This window comes from Lithobates pipiens, unplaced genomic scaffold (genome assembly GCF_037356315.1).
Source record: "Lithobates pipiens isolate NorthernLeopardFrog02 unplaced genomic scaffold, aLitPip1_a1.2 Scaffold_22, whole genome shotgun sequence".
NCBI classification, from domain to species: domain Eukaryota; kingdom Metazoa; phylum Chordata; class Amphibia; order Anura; family Ranidae; genus Lithobates; species Lithobates pipiens.
The window spans coordinates 102,356,231-102,369,807 of NW_027507784.1; the positions used below are offsets into that span (position 1 = coordinate 102,356,231).

General features: G+C 42.4%; 1 protein-coding gene across 6 annotated transcripts in view; it reads left to right on the forward strand.

The window, feature by feature from the left end:
- The window catches only part of RAPGEF4 (Rap guanine nucleotide exchange factor 4), a 497,448-nt gene that overhangs the window by 463,689 nt on the left and 20,182 nt on the right, over nt 1-13,577 (forward strand). For all 6 annotated transcript variants that reach the window (XM_077448013.1, XM_077448014.1, XM_077448015.1 and 3 more), the window contains 3 exons: nt 2,699-2,749; nt 4,218-4,305; nt 7,723-7,787. In XM_077448013.1, coding sequence (XP_077304139.1) covers nt 2,699-2,749; nt 4,218-4,305; nt 7,723-7,787 — 204 coding nt within the window. The remainder of the gene's footprint in view (nt 1-2,698; nt 2,750-4,217; nt 4,306-7,722; nt 7,788-13,577) is intronic.

Here is a 13,577-nt window from a genome sequence, read left to right on the forward strand (position 1 = left end):
GTATAGGGAGACCTTTATGTAGTTGCAGAAATGTCTTTATCCATAAAAAAACAAATACTGAAATTGCTAAATAGAACTAGTGAACTATATAACCACTTTTTTGTGATGCCTTGTGTGTAATATATATATAAATTTAGATACACTATATTGCCAAAAGTATTGGGACACCTGCCTTTACATACACATGAACTTTGATGGCATTCTAGTCTTAATCCGTAGGGTTCAATATTGAGTTGGCCCACCCTTTGCAGCTATAACACCTTCAACTCTTCTGGGAAGGTTGTCCACAAGGTTTAGGAGTGTGTTTATGGGAATGTTTGACCATTCTTCCAGAAGCGCATTTGTGAGGTCAGGCACTGATGTTGGAGAGAAGGCCTGGCTTGCAGTCTCCGCTCAAATTCATCCCAAAGGTGTTCTATCAGGTTGAGGTCAGGACTCTGTGCAGGCCAGTCAAGTTCCTCCACACTGTCAACATGAAGAAATGAAGAAAGCCATTCACTAGCTTTTGTTGGAGGGACATTGGCTCCCTTACTGCCCCCCAGTGCTGCTATTCAGTGCCCTCCAGTGCCACCTATCAGTGCCCAACAGTGCCGCCAATCAGTGCCCATCCGTACTTCCTATCCATGCCACCTCTCTGTGCCACCTATCAGTGCCCATAAGTGTCACTTATTAGTGCCCATCAGTGCAGCCTATCAGTGCCCATCCATGCCGCCTATCAGTGGCCATCAGCGCCACCTATCAGTGCCCATCAGTGCTGCCTCATCAGTGCCTATCAGTGCAGCCTATGAGTGCCCATCAGTGCCAGCTTATCAGTGACAATCAGTGAAGGAGAAAAATTGCCTGTTTGTTATGTTATGTTATAACAAAATATGAAAAAGATTTTGCTTTGTTTTTTTTCCAAAAGTGTTGGTCTTTTTTTGTTTGTTAGCAAAAAATAAAAAACCCAGTGGTGATTAAAACTATTTGGTACAGCAGAGCTCAGATTGCAAGAGGAAAGAACAGCACAAGCAGCCACCATCTATTGAGCTCATGTGCTAACAAGGGACATGCTTAGAATCTGCTGGTGGTCTGCAAGTATAGAGATGAGTAGGGTTTTATACTAAAAGCTGTCAAAATCCAATTTTAGTCTTTGAGGTTGACCAACTATGTACTGCAAGGGCCTGTGTAAGTATAAGTTGAATGGTTACATTAGATAGGCCCTCACACTACATCGTTTTTTGGCAGAGTAAAATAAAATTGTACAGTTTGTTTTCACCACATGTGACTATCATATAGGTGATAGTGATAAAGTTGCAAAGCCAAAAGGTGAGCTTTTTGGACTAGTGTTATTTCTAACATCATTATTCATTATTCTCATGATTAAAGGGGTATTGGGCCCAAAACCAAACTTGTACTATATTGCAGTTTATCAGTCATTAACCAGTGGTGGCTTCCCTCGTTTTTTTTTTGGCTTTTTTCCCTCTGTTTTCATCTGGTGATCTGGCCAGTAACACACCTCCTGTATTAGAGTGCCCCCCCTCTGGAGCAATGAGAACAGGGGGCACAGCAGACAGAAGCATTGTCAGTCTGGGGCGGGGGGTGTTAATTGTACTAGGAGATTTAAATACACTAACACATGTAAGCCAGATCCTGGAATCTTATAATCAATTTTAGCAAACAAGTTTTCCCTTTTGGGATAAAGGTTTCACATAAATAAAAGCTGATCATTGTAAACACACCTGCCAGTGTTGAATGGTTTGTCCCATCCCAACTGATACACGTGAAAGAGAGCCTGTTCTTTTGAAAAACATCAGACTTACTGGCTGGATCACCAGATGAAAATAGAAGAATCTAAGAATTTGTAAGCTACATTTTAATAAATGTTTGCTTTTGGGTTTAATGCTGCTTTAATTTTATAGTTTGTTCTTTTTTCCTTTTTTATTCCTTGCGTAGCATGTTAAATTTTAGATCTGGTACTATATCACTATATAATATCACTATAAAATGTGTTCAGCGGAGTACCTGCTTAATCAGGAACAGATTTTAAGACTGAATCCCCTCACCTCTGGGATTGTTATCCAATGACTGCAAATATTTGTGATAACAACGCTTGTTATTTTAAATAAATAGGTTGTTTACTTACAAGGTAAGTAAATGTTTTGTGTGCAGGTTTATGGCTTATGTTTAAAAAAAGGAAAAAAGGGGAAGACTGCGACATCATAAAATGTATGCCGCGTACACACGATCAGACTTTTCGATGGACTAGGTCCAGCGGACCGGAATCTGTTAGACAATTCGATCGTGTATGGGCTCCAGCGTACTTCTCGTTCCCAAAAGTCTGATGGACCTAGAAATAAAACATGTTTCAAATCTTTCCGATGGACTTGAGTCCGGTCGAAAAATCTTGTCGCCTGTGTGCTAGTCCGACGGACTAAAACCGACACTAGGGCAGCTATTGGCTACTGGCTATGAACTTCCTTATTCTACGTCATCACGTTCAAATCCGTCTGACTTTTGGAGTGATCATGTGTGGGCAAGTCCGTTCATTTGAAAGTCCGGCGGACCTCTGCTGCAAAGTCCGTTGAATAGTCCACCGAAAAAGTACGATCGCGTGTATGCGGCATTAGCCGTCCTGGGTCATGGTCTATCCAGGGACTGGTTAAGTAATACCTCAATGTGTCCAATCAAAATGCAACAGTTTGTAATTTCTGTCTTTTAGAAACTTCCAAGCAAGTTCAAGAAGATCTATGCAGAGTTTGAAAATTTAATGGTGAGTAAATAATATATCTTATTATATAGTGTATATATGTATATACTGTATATATTTACCATAATAGGACAGTTGAAGCTAATCCCCAGAATGTCAGCGAGAAACAGGTTATTTACCATTGCTGACCATTTTCTTAAAATTCTAGTTACTGAAGAGGATATGGCTTTCTTACACTTAGTCACTAACCAGATCAAGCATGCAGCACGTACGTCTGATCTGCATCCCTGTTCCAGGTCATTGACTCAGAAAACTCAGAAGCCATGGGATCGGTATGAGAGCCAAGCAACTGACACTTTAAGGGCTCATTTACACTTGCTTTGGCTTCAACACACATTAACGGCTAGTTTACACTTACTTCAAAACAAGGCTTTGGACAGGCTTTGTTAAAGCTCTCTGAACGCCAGTCAAAGCTCCTGTCAGTAAATAAAATGGTTAGCTTACAGTCCTGCTTACACCTTGCTTTTGCATTGCTTTGCTTTGCTTTGGATTTGCTTAAAAAATTATACCCCATGTAGCTGTAGTGGTGCTTCAAATCATTGTCTATCAGAAGTCTATGGCAAAGCTCACTTGAAGCCCCACTGCAGCCCCACCGAAGCATCATCAAAGCCCCATCAAAGCTCCACCAAAGCCTCATCGAAGCCTCATCAAAGCACCAAGCAAAAACAAGGTATAAACAGGACTGTAAGCTAACCATTTTATTTAGGGCTCATTTACACTTGCTTCAGCTTCAACACACATTAACGGCTAGTTAACACTTGCTCCAAAACAAGGCTTTGGACATGCTTTGTTAAAGCTCTCTGAACGCTAGTCAAAGTCCCTGTCACTAAATAAAATGAATAGCTTACAGTCCTGTTTACACCTTGCTTTTGCTTTGCTTTGGCTTTGCTTCAAAAATTATACCCCGTGTAGCTTCAGTGGTGCTTCAAAGAGTCTTCAAAGCCTCCATAGAAGACTATAGCAAGCTTGCTTGAAGCCCCACTGAAGCCCCACCGAAGCCTCATCAAAGCCCCACTGAAGCCTCATCAAAGCCCAACTGAAGCCTCATCAAAGCCCCACTGAACCCTCATCGAAGCCCCACTGAAGCCTCATCGAAGCACCAAGCAAAAGCAAGGTGTAAACTGGACTGTAAGCTAACCATTTTATTTAGCGACAGGAGCTTTGACTGGTGTCCAGAGAGCTTTAACAAAGCGTGTCCGAAGCCTTGTTTTGAAGCAAGTCTAGCCCTAAGAATCAGACGTCGTCAGTTACAGGTGACATACTTTCTTACATACTAGTCTCCTGTAATTGAAAAATAGGCATCAAACCAAAACGAATCATATTTTGTGAAAGTTAGTAAAATGGAGCTCATTGTCTCTTAATGTAAACTCAAAAGAAATCAAACCAAAGTGCAATTTATCATTTAATTTGTTCTTGTAAGTGAAGTGATAACATGGTGCATTATTACTAAGATTCCTTCTTTTTGTTTAAGGACCCATCAAGAAATCACAGAGCATACAGGCTGACTATAGCTAAACTGGAGCCACCGATTATTCCATTTACACCTTTGCTCATTAAAGGTAATCTCATATTTTAATCATACAAAGATAAATGATAGCTTATTAATTAATGATATCTTTGCTACTTATTCTCAGGGTATCGTTGGACTTACCTATAGTTATCCTCTATTACAATTTGCGGAGTGTAAAATCTGCACAGTCATCTGAAAAGTTGCAAAGCAGTGTCAACTGGTTATATTGAATAAAGTTGGCATATTTCAAAATCAGGATTTAAAACAAAGCAAAAAAAAAAAAACTTTAATATAGCTTTGTGTTCATTAATAAATCATTGAATATATTTTTAAATGAAAGAAGTGTAAAATAAATTTGATTGCATATCAGCCTTTTTATCCAAGGTACAGCAGAGTTCAGACTTGAGGAGATAGAAGCAGCACAAGTAGCCAGTAAGATGTACTGCAGTGCTTATGTGTTAACATGCTACATGCTGGTAGGAGAAGAGAGTGGAGTGACAGAGAGGTGAGTATCTTAGTGTGCTGCTTCACCTTTCCATGTCCAGTCATGGGCTGGGAATGAACAAGCCCTGCCGGTTAGTTACTAAACTACTGCAAAATCAGGTCTTCTGCTCTACCAGACAGGGCTGTGTTGTGTAGCACAGCCGTGTAAATCTCAGAAGTGGATAGACAGGATTACAAATATTTTGACAGCTAAAATCATTCTTGTATACATATTTGTATTTAGTTATATTCTTGGAAGTCAGCAATAAACACGCTGCTAGCAGGCCTTCAGCATACATCATGGCATGCTGAAGGTGCATTGCGTTTGCCATTGATTCTGACATTTATATAAGACCCAAAAGTGTTTATCAGAAATGACTACGTTGTCCAAGCAAGGATTTAGGTTCCAAACAAGGTTTGCACTTAATAAAGTAATGCAAAGCACAGTGATAATATTCAAATTGCTATAAGTCACAACAGCTGATCAGATTTCAGTTACAGATTTCGGCAAACGTAGTATTCTAGGCAGTTGCAGTGACGTACCTTGTGGCAGAGCCTGACGTGTAGAGGGAGGCCTCTCGTACAACCCCGGCTCAAATCGCTGAAACAGCAGATGGCAGCAGACAGAGCAGACCCCAGATTGGGCAGACAGCAGGGCAGTAGGTGCTTGACAGGCAGCAGGTGCAGAACCAGCAGGTACCAGGTAGCATGCAGAGCAGGATGAGTGGATAACTGGAAGCAGGGTCAGATGAGCCAGGTCAGCAACAGACGGTCAGAAACAGACATAAACGGCAGGCAGAGAATGGTCAGGATACAAGCAGAAGTCAGCATCTTAGAATCAAGCAGATGGGCAGAACGGAGAGCAAATGCAGAGACAGGCCATAATTAGGTCAGGTAGTGTTCAAGCAAGGTCAGGGCAAGCCGGGTCAATCACAGAAGTAACACAGGAACAGATGGGTAATAGCTGTAGATCAGACAGCACTGGCTAATAGAACTTCTGCGGTTTAAATAGTCGCATTGGCACCAACATTAGTGACAGGTGCGCACGTGTGCATTCGTGCATACGCATATGCATTCACTAACAGTTATGCACTTGCTCACATCTACGCACGTCTCGAGGCTTCATCTGTACTATGGCTAGTGCCTTCCTGACAGTTGCTGTTGGTTACTGCACTGTGTGGCCTTTTCCAAATGCATTGCAAACTTTTCCTCTGAAGAAAACCGCAAATGTATGGGTTGAAACGCGTCAGCCATTGTTATACAGGCATGCCCCACTTTTAAGTACACAATGGGGTTTATTTACTAAAGTTGGAAAGTGCAAAATCAGGCTCACTTCTGCATAGAAACCAATGAGCTTCTAACCCCAGCTTGTTCAATTAAGCTTTGGCAATAAAACCTGGAAGCTCATTGGTTTCTATGCAGAAGTGAGCCTGATTTCGCACTTTCCAGCTTTAGTAAATAAACCCCATTGTGTACTTAAAGCGGTTGTAAACCCGCTGTTGTGTTTTGTTTTGTTTTTCCACCTGCAAAGGAAAAGGCATAATGAGCTAGTATGCACCGCATACTAGCTCATTATGAAATACTTACCTTAGAACGAGGCCCCGACATCTGGCCCGATCCTGTCAGCTCCCTCGGCGTTTCTTCCGGGTATCGCGGCTCCGGCGCTGTGAGTGGCCGGAGCCGCGATATCGTCACTCCCGCGCATGCGCGTGGGAGATTTCTTCCCGGCAGGGTCCGGCGTCTGCCGGGCTTCCAGCCGGGAATCACCTGTGCGCATGCGCTGCTGCAGTCAGAGGCGCATTGCGAGGGGAATATATTTTTTTTACCTACAGGTAAGCTTTATTATAGGCTTTCCTGTAGGTAAAAGTCCCCAAAATGACTATACAACCACTTTAAAAGAGGGGTATGCCTGTATATTAGACATGTAATGTTGTGTATAATTTCCATGTTTGCAAATTCTGTGTATTTGGTATGGCTATGCCCCCATCAGAGCTCATATTTTAACTATTATTAATATTATATCTTATTTTCTAAATAAAGCATCTATTTTTCTATACCCATGCATATTTTTTCAATTACTTTACATTGTTGCTATAAAAAAAACCCTGAGGGACTCTTCCCATGTTCTGTTTAATTGGGGTGTGCAGCCCCATTATCTCTCCCTATATGTGACTTTGCGATGGTTACTGCACTTTATTGAACAGAGTGCGGGTAGGTAGATTCGCTATCTGCAGCCAAGGGTGACGCTTACTCTCATGATGTACCATTCATTACTGGTACTTTTTCGATAAATTGTCCTTTTGAGTACCAATATCTACGATTCGCCTATATCTCTACAAATTTTCAACCTACTCAGTTATCTCTGGCCGTTTTTTTAGCCCCCTGCGATCCAGCATGACTGTGGGTGACCTTTGAGGTGGACAAACTCCCTACATTATCATCATTGTAGTGGTCCAAGATTTTTCTGAAAAATTCACACATCCCCTGAAGAAGCAACTCACTGCGAAACATGTTGGGATTATGTTTGTTTAACGAGAATAGCCACTGCATTGTGCTGTCCTGTGTTTTTATATCTCATTAATAATTATTGTTAATGAATTTTAACTTTGAATTTAATAAATAATTGTAATTTAACTTTGTATTCTATCGAACAATGCTTACTATTTAGTCATTATACGCACCGCCAAAATCCCTATTTCCCTTTCTTGTCTCTGATTTATGTTTAAATTCTCAGGGATGTGGTGCCTTATCCTTTAGGTGTTTTTTGATGTTGAACCACTAAAATGTTCTTGTGGACTCTTCCCATGTTCTGTTTAATTGGGGTGTGCAGCCCCATTATCTCTCCCTATATGTGCCTTTGCGATGGTTACTGCACTTTATTGAACAGAGTGCGGGTAGGTAGATGGGCTGAGCTTAGAGCGCCAAGGGTTCACAACACACATATCTTACCCCGCCTGACCATCTCTTCTTTATTTCTTTACAGATATGACTTTTACCCATGAAGGGAACAAAACATTTATCGACAATCTGATAAACTTTGAGAAAATGGTAAGTCTGTCTTTGCATGGGTGATGTGAAATCATCCCAGTAGCCACAGGACAGTGGATTTCCTCTTTCCTAATATAATAAAGCAATTGTAACATCTGCCTCCCAGGAGATTAAATCTAAAGAGCTTACACTAAGTACAGCAATATGAACTCTCTATTCCAAGTTATTCCTACTATCCCATCTGTGTGCTTCTCTCATTTGTAATGCTAAATCACAGTTTAAGTAAAGTCATTATGTAAATTAATTCTAATTGAAATATTTAACGTTAAACAAGTCTTTAACCTCTTTGGCTCGTTAAGCTAAAGTAACATTAGTGTGTTTCCATGTCTTGTCTTGCATATTATCGGCAGTGACTTTGGAATAATTTGAGACACTAATTGGGTTATAATCTATTCGCAAAAATACTGTTTGTGTTTTATTATGGCCATACACATATCAATACAATCGTTCAATATAATCATTGTTTCACGGAAAGAAATTCACACCTGGGATTGAACTCCGGACAAATATAAAGGTCTCAAATGAATGCAGCTGTGTATTCCTTAGCACATCATTACATTTATTTTTGCAATGCAAGCAATATAGTTTGACCTGGCATCAGCTTCTTGCAGTCCCTGTACAGCAGAGATCAGACTGTAAGGCCGCGTACACACGCGGGGACTGTTCGCCCAACTTTGTCCGCTGAACAGTGTTTCGGCGGACAGTCCGCCCGTGTGTGGGCTTTCAGCGGACAGTTTCAGCGAACAGTCCGCTGAACAAGGTTTTTCGGAAATTCCGAAAAACTGTCCGCTGAAACTTTGTTTCAGCGAACAGTCCCCTCGTGTGTAGGCTTGTTCGTCAAACTAAGTTCCGCGCATGCTCAGAAAGGATTTACACGCCAAAAGTTATAATGCAGTGTATAGGACGTCGTATTTTTCGTGCCGTCGTACGTGCCGTTCACGTCATCGCGCACGGTTTCAGCAAACTGTTCGTTCGTCGTGTGTGGCCATGTCCGTCCATGCTAATTTTGAGCGGACTGTTTGCCGAAACTGTTTGACGGACAAAGTTGGGCGAACAGTCCCCGCGTGTGTACGCGGCCTAAGAGAGAGAGGCAGCACAAGGACCTAGTAGTTGCACTGCAGTGGAAGGAATATGCTGATGGGGGAGAGAGCAGAGAGATCATTAACCAATCAGTCTGTTGTTCCTCTTTTCCCTGTCTAGTGATAGAATTGGGAAGAAGTAATTGGTACTTTACTATAGTACAGAAAAAACAGATCTTCTGCTCTGCCCAGCAGAGCTGTGTATATATTAGGACTGAAGGAAAACTGACACCAAGCCGTGTAATGAAAATAAACCTAATGTGTTATCACCCAATACGATTGAAAACAAAGCAAGCTTAGCAACTTGCCAACCAGGCCAGTTCTGATTTTTCTCTCCTACATGTAAAAATCATATTTTTCCACTAGAAAATTTGATAGAACCCCCAAACATTAGATATATATTTTTAACAAAGACCCTAGAGAATACAATGTCACTCGTTGCACCTTTTTATCTCGCATGGTATTTACAGCAATTTTTCTAACGCCTTTTTTTTGGGGAAAAAGAAAAACAGTTTTGTGCTTTAAAAAAAAAAACAGTAAAGTTAGGCCAATTTTTTTGCATAATGTGAAAGGTAAAGTTAGGCTGAGTAAATGGATACCTAACATGTCATGCTTCACAATTTCACACGCTTGTGGAATGGTGCCTTTTCTTCGGTACTTCAAAATCCCCATAGGCGACGCTTTTTACCGGAGGCCGCCATTTTTATGAAGCCCAGAGCAGTCACTTCCTTACTGGAAACTCCCCCACTCTCCTTGGTCTTAAAAACTATATGTAACTTTCTGTAATTAAAATATGTACATTTCCAGCCTTGATTGTATGTCTTGGTGAAGTTAGAGCAGAAGGCTGACAGAAGCTTTATAGTGCTGATGTTCACAGGTTGCCGACATAAAATAGGACACTATCCATGTAAATTTCATTCTTATGTCTCCCAGCATAGTTTGCCCTGTCACCTCTACTGCTTTTATTTGCTCCCTCCCTAATCTGTGTTCCCTAAGCACACAAATCGTAAAGCTGTCAGCTGATTGGCTCTACTGGCTCTAAATGTTAAGTACAGTGCCATGAATAGAGCACAACTTAGTTTATGCAGGGCAGGGTGAGACAGTGCATTTTTTGTATTTTAACCACTTGCTTACTGGGCACTTAAACCCCCCTCAGTCCCAGACCAATTTTCAGCTTTCAGCGCTGATGCACTTTGAATGACAATTGCGCGGGCATACAACACTGTACCCAAATGACATTTTTATCATTTTTTCCCCACAAATAGAGCTTTCTTTTGGTGGTATTTAATCACAGCTGGGAGTTTTATTTTTTGCTAAACAAACAAAAAAAGATGCAAAAAAAATGCTTAATAGTTTGTTATAAAATTTTGCAAACAGGTCATTTTTCTCCTTCATTGAAGTGCGCTGATGAGGCGGCACTGATAGGCTGCACTGGTGGGCACTGATAGGCTGCACTGGTGAGCACTGATAGGCATAGTTAAGGCGGCACTAATAGGCACAGATAAGGCGGCACCGATGGGCACAGATAAGGCGGCACTGATGGGCAAAGACGGGCACAGATAAGATGGCACGGATGGGTGGCACAGATGGGTGGCACGGATGGGTGGCACTAAGGGGCACTGATAGGTACCACTGATAGATGGGACTGATGGGCACTGATAGGTGGCACTGATAGGTGGCTCTGATAGATGGCACTGCTGGGCACTGATGGGCGGCACTGCTGGGCACTGATGGGCACTGATGGGCGGCACTGCTGGGCACAGATATGTGGCACTGGGGTGCAGCACCTTTGTTGAGGCAGACTGTGGGCACTGCTGGGTGGCACTGTGGGCACTGCTGGGTGGAACTGTGGGCACTGCTGGGTGGCACTGTGGGCACTGCTGGGTGGCACTATGGGCACTGCTGGGTGGCACTGACAGGGGGGACACATTTTTTATTCAGGCAGGCAAAGCAGGGGGCAGGTGGGCACTGGCAGGGGGCAGGTGGGCACTGGCAGGGCTGGCCGTGATCGGGACTGATGTCCCGATCACGGCCGCCGGTGATCGGCTTTTTTTTTCTCCTCGCGCTATCAGCGCGAGGAGGAATAATAGCCGATTACTGTCTCCGTTATATCACATGATCAGCTGTCATTGTCTGACAGCTGATCACGTGATAAGGGGTCGGTATCGACCCCTTGCACGGATCGGTGATCAGGCGAGTCTCGTAGACTCGCCGATCACAGAGCGAGCCGCGCGCGCCCCTCAGGGGGCGCGCAGGCCGCTCGTGCACGGGACTACGTCAATAGACGTAGTCCCGGAAAAGGAGATCCGCGCTGTAGCCGTCATTCGGCTATAGCGCGGGTCTCAAGTGGTTAAACAGTATAGGCGCTTATTTTTAAAGTATGAACCCTCGCCTTGAAAAACAACCCATTCAATTTAAAATAGAAATGAAAGGCAAAACATTTGTGTATACGTATAAAAAAACATTATGAATACCCCCTTTCTTCCCCTTTTAAGATGTGATTGCATACCTGCTGTTCTCAGCTGCATGAGGAGCTTAGAGAGCTGGGAGAGGAGAAACAGCAGCACACTGGTCTCTTGCCAGTGAATGGGTGTACAGCAGGCATATATCAAGAATGTGAAATGTTGGGTTTACATATTCTTTAATGTTTTACATGCAAAAAGAGACCAGTCTGAAATAATCTATCAGGACTTAATTTTCAGACTAAAGTTCCACTTTACCCTTTACCTCTGTAGAACACTTTTATTTTATTTTGTCCCTCCCCCTCTGTTTTATATAAATAATAAAACAAATTATTACAATTTGCATCTTTGGGTTAGCTTTCATGTTGCAAAGCAGCACTGCCCTAGTTTCTGGCATAGACCAGGCTCTGCTACCTCCCATGATTGTTACGTCATAGCTATCCCAGGAGGTGGTTACTAAGCCCCAACTCTACCACCCATATGCGCATGCACATCTTATTTCCGTGCATGCCTAAAAATGTGGAGAAACTCCATACTGCCTATCTATCAGAAGCTGGCAGCACTTGTTTGCATACTTGGGAACCATCTGTATGTGCAGATGTGCCAGTTTCTGCCAGCTCCTAAATACCTGGGAAAAAAACTGCAGGACAACATTTTAAAAAAAAATGGCAAGGTGGAAGAGGGGCGGGGTGGGGCCTATCTGTGCAGTTAGTGGTTGTAAACCCCATTCATAAAATTTGACCTAAGCACATCTATCTGCAGTGTTTATTTATCTCTCTCCAAAGCTCTGAGTGCCATTTCTCTCTGGTACTCCGTTCCTCTGCGGCTATCAGCAGAGTCACTTTTGACAAGTTCTCCAACACATGAGATAACAGCAGCTGGAAATTTGTGTTTGGGGAGGGAGCTTAGAGGTAGATAAGCAGAGAGCTTGTCTATTCATAATACAGTTTTGCATGTCCCTATGTGGAGGGGGTGTGTGCCTTTCATCCAATCAGCTCTCACACAGTGTATGCCCAGACTCCACACCCACTGCTGAAACAGGAAGATTTCTAACACAATACACACTTTTCAAGGAGTATAGAAATATGAACATAGCAGATTTATAAGTAAAGCCACCCCCTCCCCTGTCTATCCTTTCCTATGTTCCTCCTTCCCTTCTCTTCCTTCCTTTTCATCCTCTTACCTCCTCTCTTTCTTTCTTCTTTCTTTTTTTAGGGATTCTTCCTTTTTTCACTCTCTTCATCAGCGGAGATGGCATAGAGCTGCTCCTCTCAAGTCAGGCAATAGGGAGATTTTAGTGAGCCATTTCCATGTTGTTAGCAATTATTTTGGCCCATGATAGTTCATGTCTGTATTGAATTATCATCAGGTGAATGTTCTCATGTTATCACTTTAAAATACCTTTAAAATCCGGTCATCATTATGTTAATGGCTGTTGGCCTAATTTATCCTCTGCTTTGCTCCGCTCAGGACTGCTCTAAAATGTTTGACTAATAAGTTTCTCTGCTTTTAGACTAGCGAGAGAGTTTTGTACTAGGTGATGTTTCTTAATCTCTACATTTGGAAAACGGTGGAAATAATGGTTGTATCCCTTAGCTTTGCGACCTATGGCCTGTTGGTATTGTACTGAATTGCTTTTTCTGAGGGGGGGGGGGGGAGGTTTCAATAAAAACAAAGTAAAAGAAAAGTAGCTAAGCATATAAAGCAGGCAGCATACAGACTCCAATAATTGATTATACAATTGTGCTCATAAGTTTACATACCCTGGCAGAATTTATGATTTCTCACCCACTCATGGTTAGTGTTTGGCTGAAGCCATTTGTTATCAATCAACTGTGTTTACTCTGTGTTAATCATAATGAAAACAGAAACTACCCAGATGACCCTGATCAAAATTGTACATAACCCAGTTCTTAATACCATGTATTGCCCCCTTCTAACACCTTGAAGTCTTTTGTGGTATTTGTGGATGAGGCTCTTTATCTTATCAAATGGTAAAGCTGCCCATTCCTCTCGGCAAAAAGCCTCCAGTTCCTGTAAATTCTCGGGCTGTTTTGCATGAACTGCACCCCAGAGTGGCTCAATGATATTGAGGTCAGAAGACTGAGATGGCCATTCCAGAACCTTCACTTTATTCTGCTGTAGCCAATGACAGGTCGACTTGGCCTTTTTGTTTTGGATCATTGTCATGCTGGACTGTCCAAGTACGTCCCATGCACAGCTTCCTGGTTGATGAAAGCAAATGTTCC